This window comes from Nicotiana sylvestris, chromosome 7, assembly GCF_000393655.2.
Source record: "Nicotiana sylvestris chromosome 7, ASM39365v2, whole genome shotgun sequence".
Taxonomy (NCBI): domain Eukaryota; kingdom Viridiplantae; phylum Streptophyta; class Magnoliopsida; order Solanales; family Solanaceae; genus Nicotiana; species Nicotiana sylvestris.
The window spans coordinates 121,289,838-121,304,822 of record NC_091063.1 but is presented as its reverse complement, the minus strand read 5'-3'; the positions used below and the strand labels follow the sequence as shown (position 1 = coordinate 121,304,822).

At 38.9% G+C, this 14,985-nt stretch overlaps 1 protein-coding gene across 1 annotated transcript; it reads right to left on the bottom strand.

Moving 5' to 3' along the window:
• Nucleotides 1–5,189: 5,189 nt before the first annotated feature.
• LOC138873702 (uncharacterized) lies at nt 5,190–7,534 on the bottom strand. Its single transcript, XM_070152179.1, has 4 exons — nt 7,291–7,534; nt 6,637–6,701; nt 5,805–6,083; nt 5,190–5,663 (listed from the first exon to the last, which is right to left on the bottom strand). Exons 1-4 carry the CDS (start codon nt 7,532–7,534, stop codon nt 5,190–5,192), a joined length of 1,062 nt encoding a protein of 353 aa, XP_070008280.1.
• Nucleotides 7,535–14,985: the final 7,451 nt, after the last annotated feature.

The window sequence follows — 14,985 nt, the reverse complement described above, 5'->3', positions numbered from 1 at the left end:
TGAGATCCTTTATAGGTGTTAACCTTTTAGAAAGAACCCGATCTGATACCAATTGTTAGCTAATATGATTCCACCAAACTATAGAGTATCTGGTCCTATATGAGATGATGCTGAGAATGCTATAGAGACTGAAAGTAAAGAAGACAAGGGATTTTTCTGTGGAAAAATCCCACACAAGGGGATCAAAAAACAACGACCTACTCTTGTAGGTTTTTAACTTCACTAACTTGCAATCTCCGTATTACAAGCCACTTTGCAATAACCCTATTAAAAAGACTTCAACTAACTTGTGATGCTCTCACCACAAGCCACTTTATAACTCTCCTAGTTACAATGACTTTAAACTTATGACTATTACTAGTCACAACATAAACTCGAAATTTTACGGATTTTTGGATTTTTCCTAAGATACAGCTTCTAAGAAAGAAAACTAGGAAATACAATGAAGAACAAATGATAAGATTACAACTCAATTATGTATGTACATAAACTCAATAAGAAACTGATCCTTAGTGGAGTTGTCTTCTTGTTCTTGACACACCAGTGACTTCAATGTCGGATAAAACACTGTTATGCTTGAGAGAATATCACTAAATGCACAAAGATGTTGTGTCTTACACCAGGTTGTTATATCACAAAAGACATCATAATAGATAGTGATGTCAATTCTTGGTACACGCTTCTTCCCAAAGAGAAGTGACTGTTGTACTGTCTGCACATCCACTTCTGTGCAGTTGCGTTCTAATTGGATAGTCGATTTGTACTTCTGTCAGAGAACACTAACGAACCAGGTCCTAGTTGTGTTCCTCTTCTGTAGTAGTTGCGAGAAGGTCACCTTCTACTGCTACGTTCCAGCTGTTCAGTTGGCATGTACTTTTGTAAAAAAAAACTAAGGGACCAGGTCCCTGTTGTGTTTCTCTTTATAATGATTGCGTATAGTCACTAACTTGTGCTTGCGTCGGAGAACCCTAAGGGACCAGGTAACCAAGTCACTGTTGTGTTCCTCCCTGTAGTCGTTCATTCATTTGCGGATACCATGTGGGCCAGGTTCTCTATCTGTTTCTTCACAACAAGTTTGTTAGATCATCAAAACATAAGAAGCATAAGGCAAAGACCTTGAAAACCTATCAGTTTTCCACTAATCAAATTGAAGCTCTATGAGTCTATTTTCTAACGCATTAAAACTTTTATCAATACGACATCGGAGTAGATATATATGTATTTTTGTGAGTTAGCACAAGTTTCTAGGTGAAAAGTAGGTGTTCACCTACTTAGTTAAATGAGATCCCAAAAAGAAGCAATATTGAGTCAGCCAAAGAGTCCATTTAAGGGCTTATCTCCTGCAATATAAAGCTCATTATATATCACAAATAACTAGACCTAAACCTGATAACTTATATGAGTCCACCAAACTATAGAACACATGATCCTTTATCGGTTTCTACTGAGAATACTTATGAAGTAGTAAGTAAAAGAGACAAGGAATTTTTACGTGGAAAATTCCCACACAAGGGGATAAAAACCACGACCTACACTTGTAGGCTTTCAAATTCACTAACTTGTAATCTCACTATTACAAGCCACTTTGTAATAACTTTATTACAAAGACTTTAACTTAACTAACTTGTGATACTCTTACCACTAGCCACTTCGTGATTCTCTAGTTATAAAGACTTTAAACTTATGATTAAACCTAGTCACAACATAAACTTAGAAAGTTAACGGATTTTGGGTTTCCTAAAACATAGCTTCCAAGAAATCAAGATAGGAGTTACAATGAAGAACAAATGACAAGATTACAACTCAACTACGGATACATATAGACTCATTGTGAAACTGATCCTTTAGTAGAGTTGTCTTCTTGTTCTTGACGCACTAGTGACTTCAATGTCGGATGAACACTTTAATGCTTGATAGAATATCACTAAATGTACAAGTGAATATATTGTGCCTTGCACTAGGTTGTTATACTACAAAAGACATCACAATGGTGATGTCAATTCTTGGTACACGCTTATTCCCAATGAGAAGTGACTATTGCACTGTCTACTGCACTATCGCATGTACAGTTGAGGACAGTCACTTTCTACAGTTGTGTTCCAGCTGTATAGTTAACTTGTACTTCTGTTAGAGAACTCTAAGGGACTAGGTCCCTATTGTGTTCCTCTTTGTAACAGTTGCGGACAGTCACTTTTTGCTGTTACCTTCCAACTGTGCAGTTGACTTGTACTTCTATTAGAGAACCCTAAGGGACCAGGTCCCTATTGTGTTCTTCCTTGTGGTTGTTCACTCATTTGCTGGAGATCAGAGTGGACATTGTTCATTTGAAATGTATACCAGGTGGGTCAGGTTCTCTATTTGGTTCTTGATAATAAGTTTGTTAGATCATCAAAACATAAGAAGCATAAGGCAAAGACAATGAAAACCCATCCCTGCAAACTTCCTCCCAAAAATTACCCACAAACCCTAATTGATTTTCTCTCCCTTTCAAGTTCCGATTGAGGGTAAAACCTAGAGTTTGAAGAACCAAGATATGAGCTGAGTTATCCAACAAATAAGGTATGTTTACAGCTTTCTTTCATCCATTTTTTCTGTTGTAAATTCATGGTAAGTTGTTCTATAGTTGTAAGAACTCACGGGACGGTGATCGGAAGCCGGGAGTTCGAGTTATTCACTTGTAGCGGACTGTTTTGTGGACTGTTTTGTGTTGTTGTTGGGATACATCTTTTACTACTGTTTTATGGAGTTTTGGAGGAGTAAGGGTGTGGAGAAACACCACATATATTCAAGGTGGAGGGCTGGTCGTTCGTTATAACATTTTCGGGTTGTTTGACACTACTACGGTAGTCGTTTTGTGTATGAAGAGATCGAGGTGTGTTGGGCTATTTTGTAGTATTTTGTGGTGTATATAATGTTGGAAAATAATGTAAATATGTTGATATTGTTGTGTTCTTGTGCCATTGGTATTATCTTGAATTTGGAGGAAGTAAGGATTATAGGGGAAATGCTGCCCGTTTTTATACAAAATAAACTTGTCGTTCGTTGAGCGATAGTTGTACCTTTCGTAACTTAAGGATAGTATTACTGCCATTGTTTGATGTTTTAGACTTCAATACCACACAAGAGGGGGTGATTTGTGTGGTGCCCAATTTTCGCTTAACTTAATTATAGAAGGACCTGGTTCTTCTATGTGTTCCAACTACTACTGTTACAAAATGATAAGTAAAGAAAATAAAGAACACAGAGATTTTAGGTGGAAAACACCTACCTTAAAAGGTGAAAAAACCATGACTACCTTCCAGTAGGATTTTCTCAAACACTCCACTAAAATCCCTGATCCAAAAACTGCATTTACAAAACTCTTTTTTAAACCGAGGATTAACTCTAATCCCGTTGTGGCACACAGCCTTAACTATTGCGACAACTTCAAGTTAACTTTAACTTGAAAACTCTAAGTACCTAATACATTTGCTTCTATAAAAGCTGAAAGGTACAATGTAAAATCACCTACTACAATTGAACTAGAATAAAAGATAGACATTTGGAACTGGTTCTTCTATCTGGTTCAAGTAGCTTCAAGATTGCACGCTTGAATCACACATAAATTGCTTGCAAAATTACCTTGCTATTTTGCTCTGAATTCATGTTTAACTTCTGCTTATGTGCATTATCCCTTTTTGATGATGACAAACTCTGTACTTTTTACTCACTTAAACCCTGTAAGAACTTAGCTTAATTATCAATACAAAGTTTAGAAAAATTCACTTATCATCAAGGACCATGTTAATTAGGTTATAAATATCACTTATTCAGAATATGTAAAGCACAATATCTCTTCCCCCTTTTGGCATCATCAAAAAGTTGCATACACAAAGTGTGAGTCCCAGATTTTAATAAGTACTCATGGCCACTGGGGCAACTGCAAGTGCAATCATGGATTAATCATCAGTAATCAAGCAAACATATTTAAACTATCAAGGAAATATTAACATTTAATCAAGAGCAAAAACAATAGATATCATTGATAGAAGATATGTTACTACCACAATCCACAACCAGAAAGCAAAAATATTCAAAACATGAGCAAAAAGAAAGAAAAATCCCTAATCCGGGTCACTGAAGGTACTAGACAGGTTCGTGAGATAAATGCTAGAATTCCTAAGGCTTGGGGAGCTAGAGGATTGGTTTTGGGCTTGGAGAATATTCAGCATATTGTGAATAATCCCATTATTCTTCTCCTTTTCCTTGGTAAGCTCAGTTCTGAGAGCATCCCTCTCAGATTCAACCTCTACCAAGCGAGCCTTCAGCCTAGCTATCTTAGCATCCTTGGCCTCACTTTCCTGAACTAAAGCCCTGACTTTACTATTGATAGGTGCCTTCTTGGATGAACAGGTTCATTTGGAATGGCATTGACTAGATAGTCACAAGCAATCAGAGTATTAATTCCAAAGTAGTCCTTGCTTGTTGCCATTTCCCATTTCTTCAGAGGCACCTTGCATCGATCCAGAACAGTAGTCAGAATAAATCCATAGGGGGTAGCATGGGCCTTGGAGCCATTGATAACCCTATATAGTAGCTTGATGATGAATGTCGGCCAGCTGATTTGCCTCCCACTTTCAAGGCACTCCATCAGAACTAAGTCCATATAGTTAGCAATATGCCTTCTTTCCTGCCTGGGCAATAGGCACTTGTTGACAAACTCAAAAAGGACTTTGTGTTGTGGCCTCATTTCACTCTTGTGAGCAAACTTGACCTCATTTATTTCTTTAACATCACAGAATCTCCTAGTGATTTCAAGAGCAGGAGGAAGGGAGTCCAGACTTGGCCATCTTTGTCTGGTGTAGTCATCATATCCCTCAGCAGGGATGTCAAGAATCTCTCCCAGCTTCTCTACATCAAATGTCACTTGAACTCCTTTTACTTGGATGGTGACTCTGCCTTCTTTGACCTCAGCATTTGCCATGAATTCAATGATCTCATTCCTGGCTAACCTTCCATCCATCTGAAGGACCATGTCCTTCCAGCCCTGAACAGCTAGAGCATCAACCAAACAAACCATTCTTGGTTCCACTAAGTCTTTCAGCAATCTTCCCTTCAAAAAAATCTTTTTGCCAAATTTGGCCAGCTTGTCTTGTTCACCATCAGACTCACTTTCTTCTTCACCACTCCATTCCTCATCTTCAGAAATTCTAAGTTATTTGCTTTTTCACTGCAGACCTTGTCCTCTTAGTCAATGAAGGTTCAATAACCTTAGACACAGATGAAGACTTTTTGGAAGAAGTCTTGGACATTTTGGGCTTGGGGGTCTGAACCTCCATTGTTGTATGGTCCTCCTGATGGACCTGTTCCATCTCCTTAACATCAACAACTTTAGAGGACTCTTCAACCTTACCTTTTCCTTTATCCATCCTCTTCTTCTTACTTTCAGCCAAAGCTTTTTGTAGGTCACTCTCACTCTGTTTCACCCTGCTTCTTGTGGCTCTTCCCTTTGGCAAGGGAGTTTTAGTAGTTGTTGGAGAGGAAGCCTTTCGTGTCTTTGAGGGTTTAGCAGCACTGGGGGCTTTTGGTGTTGTAGTTCTCCTTTTCTTTGGATCATAACTGGCACCTACTTTCTTTATAAGGTCTGCTAGGGTTTCCGTTATAGATGAACCAGGTTCATCTGCCTATGAACTTAGATTAACCAACCCTTCAGCAGCCTCCCCAGAACCACTTCCCCCTAACTTCTTGCCACTTTATTCCATAGTTTCATGTACAACCCCACAGATAGCTGGTAACAACAATTCAGAAGTGGGTGAAGAACCAACCACTCCTTTCCCTTTTCCCCTCACATCAACACATACACCCTCTCTCTCTTTTTCTTTTTCAATATTTTTTTTACCATCACTCCTTTCCAATTCAGGAATTTCTACATCCCTAACAGGTCCAACCAAAACAAACCTATTTTCTAAATTTTCTGCCAAAGCAGAACTTACCTTAGAAAGGAGGTTTTGAGTCTTCTCAGAGTCAGACGACCCGGGTCCTTCCCCCTCACTCGCAGATTTGAATGAATCATCTGAGTTCTCAGAATCTTGGGCTTGGTCAGCCTTCAATTGTGTGTTTAATTTCTTTTAAATTGCACCTAAGGCTACAGTTTTTCGTGCTAGCATTTTAACACGTTTTTTCTTAGGCTGGGGGTTTGTACTGGGTGGAAGAGGTGTGGAGGAACCAGAAGGGGGTGGTGGTGGAGGAGTCCCTGGGTTATCTTGAGGGTTTGACATTGTAGCTGATGGCTTGAGAGAGTTTGTGAATTAAGCGTTTGGAGAAGAAAACACTTTGGAGTAAAAAGGGATTTTTGACGGTTTAGAATAATGAGAGTGGAAGAAGGTAATAATGGGTATTTAAAGAGAGAGAGGGTCATTTAATGGATAATGGTAGCTTTAGCAGTCAACTAGAGGTCTAATCAACCTGAAATTGCAGGTTGAACGAACGGTTAGGCTTCCTAGGATTTTAGGCAATTTTTGTGGTGAGAATTCTAATAAGGATTGAACTGGTTCAAAAACAAATGGATAGGATTTTCTAATGTGTTGAACAATGGTAGGACTCTGCTCACGATCTAAATATTTATATTTCTAATTGTGCAGAGTATAGAAAACATACCTTGGCATTCAGATTAACCAATACCGATGAATTAGGTTCTTCATTTAAAATTCTCTTGATCATGCCTCAATTTACCACAATAGAGAAAATTTTGTTAAAGATCAATGAGTCATATTAACACATGTCACAGGAGTATACTATTTACAGTATGAAGCTGAGTAAAAATTAATCTAGATATTTACACAAGTTTCAGATTTCCTAGCCAAAAAAACTTTTTTTTTTCATTTTGCATTTTGAGCTGGTCCCATTAGGTGATCTTAATTATCCCTAATTCTAACATGTTCCTTTCAAAGTTTTCTCTACTCAGTGCTTTAGTAAAGATGTCAGCATTTTGTTTATCAGTAGCACATAATTCTATGGTAATCAATCATTTCTCATAGTTGTCCCTGTAGAAGTTATGTCTAACATCTATGTGCTTAGTCCTCTTATGATGAACTGGGTTCTTTGTTATACTTATAGCACTAGTGTTATCACAAAATATAGGAATACACCAAACTTCAATGCCAAAATCTATCAGCTATTGTTTCATCCATAACAATTGAGCATAACAAGAGGCAGCAACTACATATTTAGCCTCAGCAGTGGATAAGGCTACTGAATTCTGCTTTTTAGTGTCCCATGATACAAGCCATGAACCAAGAAAATGAGCCATACCTGAGGTGCTCTTCCTGTCCACAAGGAAACCTGCATAGTTAACATCAGCATACCCCACTAGATTAAAATTACTACCTTTAGGGTACCAAAGACAAAGATCAATAGTGCCTTTAAAATATCTCAGTATCCTCTTGACAACAGTCAAGTGAAATTTCTTAGGATTTGCCTGAAAACGAGCACAAAGCCCTACACTGAAAACTATGTCAGGTCTGCTAACAGTAAGATACAAAAGTGAACCAATCATACCCCTATACAACTTCTAATCAATAGATGAACCAGGTTCATCTATGTCTAATTTAGTAGTTGTTGCAAAGGGTGTATCTATTTCCTTTGATTCATCCATTTTAAACTTCTTAATCAACTCTTTTGCATTTCTGCTGATGGATCATGGTTCCATTTGGGTTTTATTTGATCTATAAACCTAAGAAAAAGTTAAGCCCACCCATCATACTCATTTCAAACTCACTCCCCATTAATTTGTCAAAGTCCTTACTTAGTTTGTCAGTGGTTGCCCCAAAATTTATGTCACCAACATATATTTGTACTACAAGGAGATCCTTACCTTTTCCCCTCAGGAATAGAGTACTATCAATTTTACCTCCCTTGTAGCCATGTTCAAGCAGGAATTTGGACAGTCGTTCATACCATGCTCTAGGAGCCTTCTTGAGTCCATAGAGAGGTTTGTCTAATTTGTACACATGTTCCGGACACTCCTTACTCTCAAACCCTGGAGGTTGTTTGACAAACACTTCTTCTTTTAGGTATCCATTCAAGAAGGCACTTTTGACATCCATCTGATGAAGAGTGAATTCCATGTGTGCTGCAAAGGCTATGAGGAGTCTTATTGCCTCCAGTCTTGCAACTGGAGCAAAGGTCTCATCATAATTTATGCCCTCCTCTTGGCTATAACCTTGGACCACCAGTCTTGCCTTGTTCCTTGTAACTGTTCCATCTTCATCAAGCTTGTTTCTGAAGACCCATTTAGTGCCAATTACTGATCTATCCTTGGGTCTTGGAACTAGATGCCAAACTTGACTTCTCTCAAACTGATTGAGTTCACCTTGCATTGCATTTACCCAATCTGCATCTTGCAAAGCCCAAGCAACATTTTTAGGTTCAATAAGAGATAAGAAAGCATCAAAAGCACATAGATTCTTTAATTATGATCTAGTTTTAACACCAGATGTTGGATCAGCAATTATGTTCTCAATGGGATGAGAACTTTGATACTCTAAGGTTTCACAACCAACTGGTTTCTGTTTGATGTTTCTCCCATGTTTTGTTGCTGACGTACAGGGTCATGGATAGGTTCCATTAGGGGATTGGTTTCAGTTCTTCTTTATTCAGTTCCCCCTATCAGGTTTCCCTATATGGAAGAACCTATTCCATCACATGTTCCTTATTTTGGTGCATCTTTAGCTTGAGCTGTGACTTCACTCAATTCTTTTACCAGCCCAAGAGCTTCATCTTCATGTTCCTATCTCTCAGAAAGAATGTTAGTTTTATCAAAAACTACATGTACACTTTCTTCTACACACAAAGTTCTTTTGTTATACATTTTATAAGCTTTGCTATGTGAAGAATATCCCAAGAATACTCCCTCATCACTTCTGGGATCAAACTTACCTAGGGAGTCCTTTCCATTATTGTGCACAAAGAACATGCATCCAAATGCCCTAATATGGGATATATTTGGTTTTCTCCCTTTAATTAACTCATAGGGAGTCTTCTCTACAAGATGTCTAGTCATGCATCTATTAATGATGTAACGTGCAGTATTTAGAGCCTCTGCCCAGAAGCTATGGGGCAGTTTACTAGAAAGAAGCATAGTACTAGCCATATCTTCAAGAGTCCTATTCTTTCTTTCAACTACTCCATTTTGTAAAGGAGTTCTAGGGGCAGAGAAATTATGATCTATACCATGTTCATCACAAAATTCAGCAAACTTAGCATTTTCAAATTCAGTTCCATGATCAGACCTGATTGATGCAAGTTGATTACCTAGTTGTTTCTGAAGTTTTCTAAAAGAGGTAGTAAACATGTCAAATGTTGCATCCTTAGATGTTAAAAACAGTACCCAAGTAAACCTAGAGTAATCATCAACAAGTACCATAACATATTTCTTACCACCTCTGCTCAACGTTCTCATTGGACCACAGAGATCCATATGAACCAGTTTCATCATCCTGGTTGTGCTTACCATTTTCTTGCTTTTAAAAGATGATCTTAGCTGTTTCCCCTTGTACAGGCCTCACAAACTTTGTCTTCCTTGAACTTGATGTTAGGTAACCGTATCACCAGGTCCTTGGAGACTAATTTGTTGAGTTGATTCAGACTTGCATGACCAAGTCTTTTTTGCCACAGGAGGGGATCATTGTCCAACACACTTAAGCAAGTGAGTTCATTTTCTGAAAGAGTGGACAAATCTACAATGTAAATATTGTTAACTCTTTTTCCCTGCAAAACAATCTTATCAGTGGTAAGATTAATCACAAAGCATTTTGTAGAAGTGAATGCTACCAGGTTACCTCTGTCACGCAGTTGCGGTACACTGATTAGGCTATATTTCAAGCCATCTATCAATTAGACATTCTCAATGGAATGTGAGTCTGTCTTACCTACCTTTCCAACCCCAATGATCTCACCTTTCTTCCCATTTCCAAAGGAGACATTACCTCCTTTAGATCCTTAAGTGAAAGGAACTGGTTCTTGCTTCCAGTCATATTCTTTGAGCAGCCATTATCCATGTAACATATTTGGTTACTTCCCTTCACTTGGACCTGCAAAACAAAATCAGGGGTTAATCTTAGGAACCCAAACTAGTTTGGGTCCCTTTTTATAGGCAAATGGGTGAATTAAATTCCTTTTGGCCCATCCAAGCACCTTATTTTTCTCTTGAACAAAGGTTTTGTTCTTTTGACTAGCCTTTTCTTTTGCATTATATTCACTTTTGTAATGACCAGTCTTGCCACAATGTGTGCACATTTTATTTTTAGGAAGTGTGATGTATTTGCTTTTGGGATCCCACTTAGGTGTTGGGGTCATATATCCAAATCCTCTATTGTTGCTACTGTGGTGCTCTTGTAGCCAGGATAGTGCATCAGAAGACTTATTCCATTTGCAAGTTCTATCTAGTTCATGTTTCACCTTGCCTAGATCTTCTTTTAGGACTCTTATCTTCTCATATTTCTTGTACAACTCATCCTTCATCTTTCCTAGATTTTCTTCTAAGGTGAGATGTGTGTGATCAGCTTTCTTCTTATCTGTTCCTAATTTCAGTTTTAAATTTTCAGACCTAAGTTCTAAGACACTGGTGTCAAATTCAAGAACTTGGTTCTTCAACTCAGCATTTTTACTATCACTTTCACTAACCCTAAATTCCAGATTTTTGCACTTGGCATTTAGGATCACACATTCCTTAGACAGTTGTTCCTTCTCATTGTTTATGACCTCAGACTCATCAATGAAGTCTAGCAATAATTCAGATAACCTTTCTTTAGACAAAAATTTAATATTGTCTTTGAGATGAATAACACTTACCTCTTGTTCATCATCTGATTCTCCAATGGCCATAAGTGCTTGTTCATCTCCAGCTTCATCTTCTGACTCCTCATCTGAGGTTTCTCCCCAAGCAACAACCATAGCCTTTGTTGATCTTTTATTCCTTTAGGGTTGAACCTGTTCCTTCTTCCTGTTTCTTCGTTCAGCCATTTCCTTATTCCATTCAATTTTCCATTGGGGACATTTTTGATCATGTGGTCAGTCTTACCACATTTGTAGCAGCCCTCGTTGGTCTGTTTTTCAGGAACCCTTGATTTGTTGAAGTTTGCACCTATTGCAGAACCCTTTCCTCTCATTAGGTACTTCTTGAAATCCCTTATGATCATAGCCATTTCATCATTCTCCAAGTCTGCACCATTAGCAATTCTGAGAGCCAGGCTTCTTTCCTTCTTGGGAGCATCCATCTTCATGGTTTAGCTTCTTAATTCATAGGCAGTGAAATTCCCAATTAGTTCATCCAACTTGAGAGTAGCAACGTTATTTGATTATTGAATAGCCGTGATTTTGCTTTCGCAAGTTACTGGCAAGAACCTTGTTAAGATTTTCTCAACCTTGTCTTTTTCAAGGATAATTCTTTCAAGAGACTTAAGTTCAATTGTTAGTATTGTGAACCTTGTGTACATCTCTTGGATGGTTTCTCCTTCCTTTATGGTGAAATTCTCATATTGAGAATATAACAATGTTCCTCTTGATCTCTTTACTTGAGGAGTTCCTTCATGGGCCACTTGTAGGGTGTCCCATATCTCCTTAGCAGTGGTACAACTTTGAATCCTGTTGTACTCGTTTGGACCTAGTCCACACACAAGTCATTTCTTAGCCTTGACATTCTTTTCCCATTTCTTTAAATCTTCAGCAGTACAGTCAGCTCGTGTCTTTGGCACGTCCACTCCTTCAGCATTCTTCTTTGTAGTAGCCAGGGGACCATCGGTAACTATGTCCCAGAGTTCATAGTCTTCTCCTATGATGTGGTCCATCATCATGTTCTTCCACTAGGAATAGTACTGGCCATTAAAGAGCGGAGGCATAGTAGTGGATTGCCCTTCCCAGTTTCCAGGTGGTGCACTCATCTTGATCTGTTCCTAAGATGTTAGCCTCTTCAAGGATAATATGACCTGATACCAATTGATATTTTAGACTTCAATACCACACAAGAGGGGGGTGATTTGTGTGGTACACAATTTTTGCCTATTTTAATTAAATAATGTCCTGGTTCTTCTATGTCTTCCAACAACTACGGTTGCGGAAAGATAAGTACAGAAAATAAAGAACACAGAGATTTTTACGTGAAAAACACCTGGCTCAGAAGGTGAAAAAAATCATGACCTACCTTCTAGTAGGATTTTTCCAAACACTCCACTAAAATCACTGAGCCAAAAACTGCATTTACAAAACTCTTTTGTAAACCTAGGATTAAGTCTAAACCCGTTGTGACACACAACATCAACAGTTGCGACAACTTCAAGTTAACTCTAAGTACCTAATACAATTGCTTCTATAAAAGCTGAAAGGTACAATGTAAAATCACCTGCTACAATTGAACTAGAATAAAAGATAGACACTTGGAACTGGTTCTTCTATCTGGTTCAAGTAGCTTCAGGATTGCACGCTTTAATCACACATAAATTGCTTGCAAAATTGCCTTACTATTTTGCTCTCAATTCACGTTTAACTTCTGCTTATGTGCATTACCTGTAAAAGATAACAACAGTGATATTTAAGGGGTTAGTAATTAGAGATTGACTGGGATACAGATGCTACTCTTCTGCGGTAGAAGAGTTCTAGTTGATCTCATACTCTAACTCTATCCTCTTCCTAAACTGTGTTCTCTTAGAGTAAGGAGTCTTTCTCTCCTTATCCAATATGCAACCTTTTCGATCAGATCAGGAGATATTACTTCTGATAAGTTAGATTTATCTCCTTCACGTGTATCTCACATGTTTTAGGTTGATCACGACTGTTCTTCACAAGATGGACCTGGTCCATGTCTGAGTTCCTTTGTCATTTTCAAAACTTCACATTTACTTGGGCCAACATTGCTGTAGATTAAGGTGAGAAGAGGCGAGTTCAACTTGGTGATTTGAAAGATTGTGTTAAGGTATGTTAAGGCTAAGCCCTTCCTTCATTTTGGCATAATCTCGTAATTACATGTGTTTGATAACGAGGCATAAAGAGAAGTTCATACTCCCGAATTTATATACACTATCCTAAACTCATAAGTTATAGTATTCTCCCTTATCGGGACTTCATATTCAGTTTAGTTTTGTCTTCTGTCAGCCAAGAGAGCAGAGAGTCTATATATATATATATATATATATATATATAGTATTATATGCATATATAGTATTACAGTATTTTCACCACCATCGAGCTATAATCGATGGGCAGGCCCCTATTGGGCAACCTCTGATCAGATGGTGAGTTATATACCGAGCCTACTGTGATCGAGCGCCTATGAGCGAGTCCAGAATGGATAAGATACAGAGCCTAGTATGGTCGAGCGCCTATGAGCGAGCCTACTACGGTAGATCAGTTACTCATACCGAGCATTATAAGGCCGGACATCTATTTTACTTACTATATTAAGATAGTTGAGCCAGTATAAGCATGTAAGCATATCTTCATATTATCTTTGACTCCCAGTTACTTTCAGTTATTATATTATCATTTCAGTTTCATCTTTCAGTTATCTTGTTGCCTTACATACTCGGTACATTATTTCGTACTGGCGTCCCTTTTTCTGGGGACGCTGCATTTCATGCCTGCAGGTCCTCGTTGACAGTTGGACAGACCCTCCCAGCAAACAGATTCAAATATTAGCTTGGTTGGTAAGCTCCACTTCCTCGGAGTTGCCAGGTCTAGACCTTGGAGTCCATTTTATATATATAGATTTGATGGGTAGGTCGAGGCCCTGTCCCGACCATGGTACAATTCAGTTAACTCTAGAGGCTTGTAGACGAGTCCTGTATAGTTTGTATATCAGTAGATGTTTATGGCGGCCTCGTCAGCCTCCACAGTTATATATATATATATATATACATATATGAGCTTTTGGGTATGTTTACCCCACAGATGAGAGAGACATTATTTTCAGACGATTCAGAATATAGGCTCATCGGCCTAAGTTAAGGGTTACCCCTCCAGAGTCTACAGTTATAGAGTGGTATGCTCGAGCCGAGTCGGCACTAGGTGCTGGCCACGCCTCTCCCCAGGTTCGGGACGTGACAGAATCTATCTGCCAATTGAAAACCTTTGCCGCGTCCTTCGGCCCGCTCATAGAGCAAAAACCGACCCGTTGAAGACTGTCGATCTGTGTCGAAATCATACTTCAATTTCTCCTTATTCTTTTCTCGGTCCCGGCTATTGGTTGACGCTGGAAAGCCGAGCTGATCATCTTCAATTCTTATCTTTAACTCGTACCAGTTGTGAACATCCGCGCGTGATATTGCCTAGAACTCGAGCAGAATTTCTTTCAATTTTCGGGAAGCATCAGAACTTCTCAGATTCAACCCTTTAGTAAATGTTTCTGTTGCCTATTCATCTAGTACGGCCGGGAGCAACATCCTTTCTTTCTGGAATCGGGTCACGAAATCCCGCAGCAATTCGGACTATCCTGAATATGTCAGCCTTTCGGGCTTGTACCTTTCTGGCCCCCGCATGGGCCTTAATGAAAGAATCTGCGAGCATCTCGAAGGAATCTATAGAATGCTCGGGCAAGAGTGAATACCATGTCAGGGCCCCCTTCGTAAGGGTCTCCCCGAATTTCTTGAATAAGTTTGACTCAATCTCATGTGGAGCCAAATCGTTTCTCTTCACCGTCGTTGTATAGGTGGTGATATGCTCATGGGGATCTGAAGTCCTATCATACTTTAGCACATCTGGCATTTTGAACTGCTTCAGAATCAAAACTAGTGTCGCGCTCGGTTTGAACGACATTTGGGTGTACTTCTTTGAATCCGATCCTTTCAATACAGGTGGTGTGCCCGGATTTTGATCTATTCGGGCATCTATTTCCCTCATAAACCACATAAGTTCGATTTTAAAGGGACAATTCTCATTGTTGTTACCGCATCCGCTACCGTTCCCCCTGGCCCTATCAAAACCGACTTCGCCCCTTGGGGTGTTGTTATCGACCCT

Excerpts from the sequence above, each read along its gene's own strand:
- LOC138873702 (XM_070152179.1), bottom strand. The coding sequence starts at position 7,534 with ATGATTGGTTCACTTTTGTATCTTACTGTTAGCAGACCTGACATAGTT. Across the intron at positions 6,702-7,290 it reads GGACAGGAAGAGCACCTCAG|GCATGATCAAGAGAATTTTA; the intron begins GTATGGCTCATT and ends TGGTAAATTGAG. Across the intron at positions 6,084-6,636 it reads TGGTTAATCTGAATGCCAAG|GCTGACCAAGCCCAAGATTC; the intron begins GTATGTTTTCTA and ends ACACAATTGAAG.